Below are 6,000 nucleotides of genomic sequence, written 5' to 3' on the forward strand. Positions count from 1 at the left end.
CCTCTTCTCATAAGTGAATAAAGTTTTTTGAATCCATGTGGAATACATGGCATTATTTCGGTGTATCTGGATCCACCTATAAATGGACTATTCTAAAATCAAGTCCAAGCCTCAAACCAAGCAAGGTAAATAAGCAGAGGTTTTTTACATCACAAACCTGCTCTTGGACTCAGAATTCTATAAGCTATTAGTTGTTTTCTGCAGCTCATAACAACATTGTCATACAGTCTGCTACCTAAAATAGTGACTATTTTATCAGACTAAGGTTAATAGTCTTCGGTTCAGTGTTATATTTGTAAAGCATATTACATTTATATATTTTACATAAATTCTATATATCATATATAAAAATTTAATTCAGTATATAAATTGAATACATTTGGGTCTCTTTAATCTTTTCCATTGTTTCTTAATCCTGTACTCACATTGGATATATTTTTTTTAACCAGGTGGGCTTCATAGACTATATCGTTCATCCTCTGTGGGAGACGTGGGCAGACCTGGTCCATCCTGACGCCCAGGACATTTTGGACACTTTGGAGGACAATCGCGAATGGTACCAGAGCACAATTCCTCAGAGCCCCTCCCCGGCGCCCGATGACCAGGAGGAGGGCAGGCAGGGTCAGACAGAGAAGTTCCAGTTTGAACTGACTTTAGAGGAAGACGGCGAGTCAGACACCGAGAAGGACAGTGGGAGTCAAGTTGAAGAAGACACTAGCTGCAGCGACTCGAAGACTCTGTGCACTCAGGACTCGGAGTCCACCGAGATCCCCCTGGATGAGCAGGTGGAAGAGGAGGCCGTGGCGGACGAGGAGAGCCAGCCCGAGGCCTGTGTCATCGGGGACCCCTCCCCAGACACGTAACAGGGCCCAGACTTCCATGCCTTTCGTTTGTGTTTTTTTGTTTTTTTAAGTAGAAACGTTGTTTCCAAAGTGCATGTCACATGCCACAACCACGGTCACACCTCACTGTCATCTGCCAGGATGTTTGTGGAACAAAACTGACCTTGACGATTCAGTCTGGCGCTCAGGAATATCGTCACCAGTTTTTTCACCTCCATGTCATCAGAATGAGAGGGACATCTTCATGGACAGCATTGTCACAGGTCTGCGGCTCCATCAAGCTGAAGAAACCGAGAAAAATCAACTCTTAAGTGTTTTCTAGGGAGTGTGGCTCATTGGGCAGCCCCAAAGTTAAGATGATTTGGGGTTTTTTTTTCTTTTTGTTTGCAATATTTTCAGCAGAAAGAAGGCATTATTACATGGATGCAGTGAACAGATGGGTGAAGCAACGAATGGGTCAGGAACAGGACATAGTGTGAAGCTGTTACCAGGAAAAAGATGAGCCACAGAAATTGCATAATTTTCTAATTTCAAGTCTTCCTGATACCTGACTGAATAGTGTGGTTCGGTGAGCTGCACTGACCTCTACATTTTGTATGATATGTAAAACAGATTTTTTGTAGAGCTTACTTTTATTATTAAATGTATTGAGGTATTATATTTAAAAAACTACATTCAGAACTTCATCTGCCACTGGTTATTTTTTTCTAAGGAGTAACTTGCAAGTTTTCAGTACAAATCTGTGCTACACTGGATAAACCTAATTTACAAATTTTACTTGCACCTTAGACTTCATAGCAATTAACTGATTTGTAGTGACCCATTGTTTTATATACCAATGACTTCCATATTTTAAAAACAAAAATTGACTTTATGTTGCAGGAAACCCTTTTTGTAGGTCTTCATTTGCTGGCTCTTCATTTTGGTCTATTCAGACACGCAGAGTTGCTCCCCACTGACATTTCTCTTCACCGTGTGCAAAGTGAACACGTGTTCCATAATACTCTGATGTGTGTTCTGTCTAATGTATCTCAAGCCTCGTGGACACTCAGTCATCAGTTGGTATTATCTGAAGCAAGTGGGAGATATATAAATACCCAGTAGCTAAAATGGTCAGTCTTTTTTAGATATTTTCCCACTTAGTGTCTTCTGATAACTTTTTGCTGTGGTGGTAGACCCTCATTTCACAAATGCATGTCTTTGTAATAACCCACACATTTCATGTTCATTTTTATTATTTTCACAGTCAGTTATAGTAAGAAAACCTTTTTCCCCTTGTGCTGCTTCATTATTCAGTGTGTGTTTGAACCTCTGTCCACATTTACCACGTGGGGTCTTATCAAATATATCACCACCATTCTGATGGATGCAAAGAACAGGTAGTCAAGTTAGAGTTAGCATTCTTTTCTGCCATGAGGTCGTATATAATGACTAGCTTTTACTTTTGATTTACAAAGAAAAGTTAATGGCTAGCTAGGTAATTTTTAACAATATTAGTAGAATATATTAATGAACACCAGTACAATGAATGCTCTTTTGTTTCTATGATTTCACCACGGGATTAAGAACTGTATGAGGAATATTCCTGAGACGTGATTTTAAGTGTAGCAATGACTCTTCCTTAAAGGACAGCCACATAACACATAATAGCATTTCTTGCTTTATCAGTTATCATTGATCCAGAAGTACATCTAGTGGAGGAGAACTTTAAATACGCTGATGAAAAGAAGTTGATGGTGCCCCTAGCACCAGAGATTAGGTGATGTGATGCCATTTTAAATTACTCAGTTGGGTAAGAAGATTCTGACTAAATCTTCAAGAGTAGAGATCACTCTTGGCTGAATTTAGCATCAAGAATTGTATTGCAATTTTAGAGATTGATTCCCAGTACTTACCTTTAATTGGCATCTTGGGGCATTTATTTAGTCTGGACTTTCTTCCCATTTCAGCTCTTAAAAAATGTTTACCTTCTCTGTGAAGAGCTTGGAGCCCAAATAATCATTTTTCACAGTGATATCCAAGAACTCAAGTAGAGGCTAAAGGAATATCTGACCAAACAGAAAATAGAACAGTAAATGGAATTGTAATCCTGAAAAATGTTGATATTGTGGATGTCTCAATCACTAAATCATCAGCCAGGGAAATGACCCAAGCTGAAGATACTATTTTAATCCCCTGAGAGCCACAGTTGGTTAGAAACATTGATAGAAAAATTAGGTAGCTGTGAACTTCGACATAGAGCACAAGACAGGAATTGACCAATTAATTATCAGATTCCCCTGTAAAATTCAGACAGTAATCTTTCAAATAAAGTCTTATGTTTGGCAAGTGGTTTCACAAGAACAATTGGAAACTTGTTTGCATTTTAATTTTGTTCCTGATGGAGGTCTAGAAGAAAAGGCAAAGAATCTAAGGTTTATTCCTTTCTCCCAAATACTCTCAATCCCTCCCTTTCCTCATGCTTGCTACCCCACAGAGTGCCTAGAACTTAAGAATGAAAAAAAAATTAAAACAGCAATATGTCACAAATCCAGACCTGAAAAGGTATATAACAGCACTAAAAAAGGGAGACTCCTTTTATTTCTTCAATTTGTTGGTTTTAATGGTCACATGTGTGAAGATACCCAATGATGGACAATCAAATTTTAGGAAAAAATATCCAAAAGACAGGGACTAGTGCACTGTACAATCTGCTTCTCCTCTCTTCTCTCCTCTGCTCTCGCCAAAGTGTGCTTCAGAATTATACACTGCTTTAAAAAGAATATCCTTTTATAAGTGGCTTTACATTTCCTAAAATGTTGTAAGAAAATACAGTATCTGGGTACTGTATGGGGAAGAAAATGTCTAAGTTTGCATAAAACCAGTACATTTCAGCTTGCAAGTTACTAAACATAATAATGCTGTTTTAATTTTCTTTTCTTTTATGTCACTTAAAATTCACAAGAAAATAATGTAGATAGAACAAATTGTAGACAAGGAAAAAAAAACTTGAATGAAGTGGATTTTACCGAAAGCTTTATGATGCTTTTTGAATGCATTATTTATTTTTTTGTGCCATGCATTTTTTTCTCACCAAATGACCTTACCTGTAATACAGTCTTGTTTGTCTGTTTACAACCATGTATTTATTGTAATGTACATACTGTAATGTTAATTGTAAATTATCAGTTCTTATTAAAACATCATCCCGAATTGGGATGGTGTTGATATATTTGGAAACTCTTGGTGAGAGAATGAATGGTGTGTATACATACTCCTTGTACATTTTCTTTTCTTCTATAAAATAGTCTTGTCACCTTAGAGCTTGTTTATGGAAGATTCAAGAAAACTATAAAATACATAAAGGTATATAAAATATAAAAACATAGCTGCAGGTCTTTGGTCCCAGGGCTGTGCCTTAACTTTAACCAATATTTTCTTCTGTTTTGCTGCATTTGAAAGTAAGGTAACGGTGGGGTTAGGGCTGGGCATTTTACATCTGAGCTTTGAATCAATTGGGTTTCTGGCAGCAGCTGGATTGTACAGAACCATGGTCAACCTCTAGAGCATTCTGAGACTCTTGAGAGACAAGCCCTTAAATGCTTTCTGCCATGAAGCACCAAAGCATATATGATGGTGTTTTTTCCAATAAGATACTAACTGAGCTGCTTCGGTTAGTTACATTTGATTTTTTCTTTTTGTTAATTTTCAAACACTACTGGGGAAATTATTCTTGTCCAGTAATTATTAAAAGTCTTTTCGACTTGAGCACATGGACAAATGAACTTGATTTGAAACTAGAGCCATAGGCCATGCATGTTAGTACTTTATTATTTGGCTTCCTGCCATGTTAGGAAAACAAAATATGAAAAAGGTCATTTTCTTTAAACCATGGAATTTTTCTTCAAGTAAGATGAATCAAATTTCCTTATGTATGTAAATTCATACATTAACAGAAAGTTTTATATCATGCCAGTTCACATAGCATAGTGGAGTCACCATTCTCTAGAATGTGTGTTTCTGCGAAACTTAACTTGCTTTAGAATTTTAAATTTTAACCTTGCGCAGAGGCCAGCTCCCGAAAGCTATGAAAAATTCCCAGTGGCTGATGTGGAAACCTCTTTCCACTGCTGCCCAGCCCTCAGGATGTGCAACTTAGTGAAAGGAGAGAATCTTTTTCTAGGAAAAATGAGCCTTCTTTTATTTTATTTCATTTTCTTTTTTGACACAAACTGTAGATTTTAGCAGCCCTGGCCCAAAGGAATTTGATTACTTTTGTTTTAAACAGTACAATGGGGACACTATAATTACAAAAAAGAAAAAAAATCCTTACTGATTTTAGTTGTTTTAAATTTGATTTCTTTGGATATGTTTTCAGAGTGGTCAATTGTGTGTGAGCATTACAAATGATGATTCTTTTAGTGGTTTCTTAGCCTCTCTTACAGCCCATGGGGATAGTACTGTACATCAATACCTTCATATGAAATTTTTATATGCAATGGAAATAAAAGCATGGGTTGATTCTGCCTATTTATGACTCGATCATTTACAAATAAGAGTATTCATTTTAACTCGTAGTTCATTCAGCACATGTTTCCAAGAGCCATGAGGATTGTTAAGGTGAAATAAAGGATAGTGACATCATATATTACTACATATTTACAGTCCAATAAAGCCAAATTATGTAGATTAATCTTGCTATAGAGTAAAAAGGCCAAATTATGTAGATGGCCTATAAGATAAGCACAGTAAAAGGCTTGGGAAGGGAACTTCTCTGATTGTTCTGGCATACTGAAAGTTATTCAGATACTCAACAGTTATTTGCTGGGTCCCTACTCTGCAAACTCCAAGACTGTAAGGATTCATCAATGAACAGACATAACTCAGCTTTTGTGAGTTAAGGTCTAGAGGGGACAAAGGCATTGAACAGTTCCCATGCAGCATGTAAGTGTCCTTAGTACAGCAAAGAAGCTGAGGTGCTGTGATTGAACAAGAACCTGAGCTTGGTCTCTTCCAGAGAGGAAGGAGCTCAAAAGGTAACTTGGCAAAAAGGAAGAGTTGACAGGGTCAAAAGGAAGAGAAGGGTCCAGACAGAGAAAACTTCATTTGCAAAAGTCCTGAGGTACAAATGAGCTCCAAACCTCGGGAGAAATGGAAGAAAAGCACTCCTGCTCCCTTG

At 37.3% G+C, this 6,000-nt stretch overlaps 1 protein-coding gene across 8 annotated transcripts in view; it reads left to right on the forward strand.

Moving 5' to 3' along the window:
• Positions 1-5,351, forward strand: part of PDE4D (phosphodiesterase 4D) — a 1,572,172-nt gene extending 1,566,821 nt beyond the window's left edge. For all 8 annotated transcript variants that reach the window (XM_027520402.1, XM_027520399.1, XM_027520403.1 and 5 more), the window contains one exon: positions 450-5,351. In XM_027520402.1, coding sequence (XP_027376203.1) covers positions 450-863 — 414 coding nt within the window. In that variant the 3' untranslated portion in view covers positions 864-5,351. The remainder of the gene's footprint in view (positions 1-449) is intronic.
• Positions 5,352-6,000: the final 649 nt, after the last annotated feature.

The sequence above is a fragment of the Bos indicus x Bos taurus genome, chromosome 20 (assembly GCF_003369695.1).
Source record: "Bos indicus x Bos taurus breed Angus x Brahman F1 hybrid chromosome 20, Bos_hybrid_MaternalHap_v2.0, whole genome shotgun sequence".
NCBI classification, from domain to species: domain Eukaryota; kingdom Metazoa; phylum Chordata; class Mammalia; order Artiodactyla; family Bovidae; genus Bos; species Bos indicus x Bos taurus.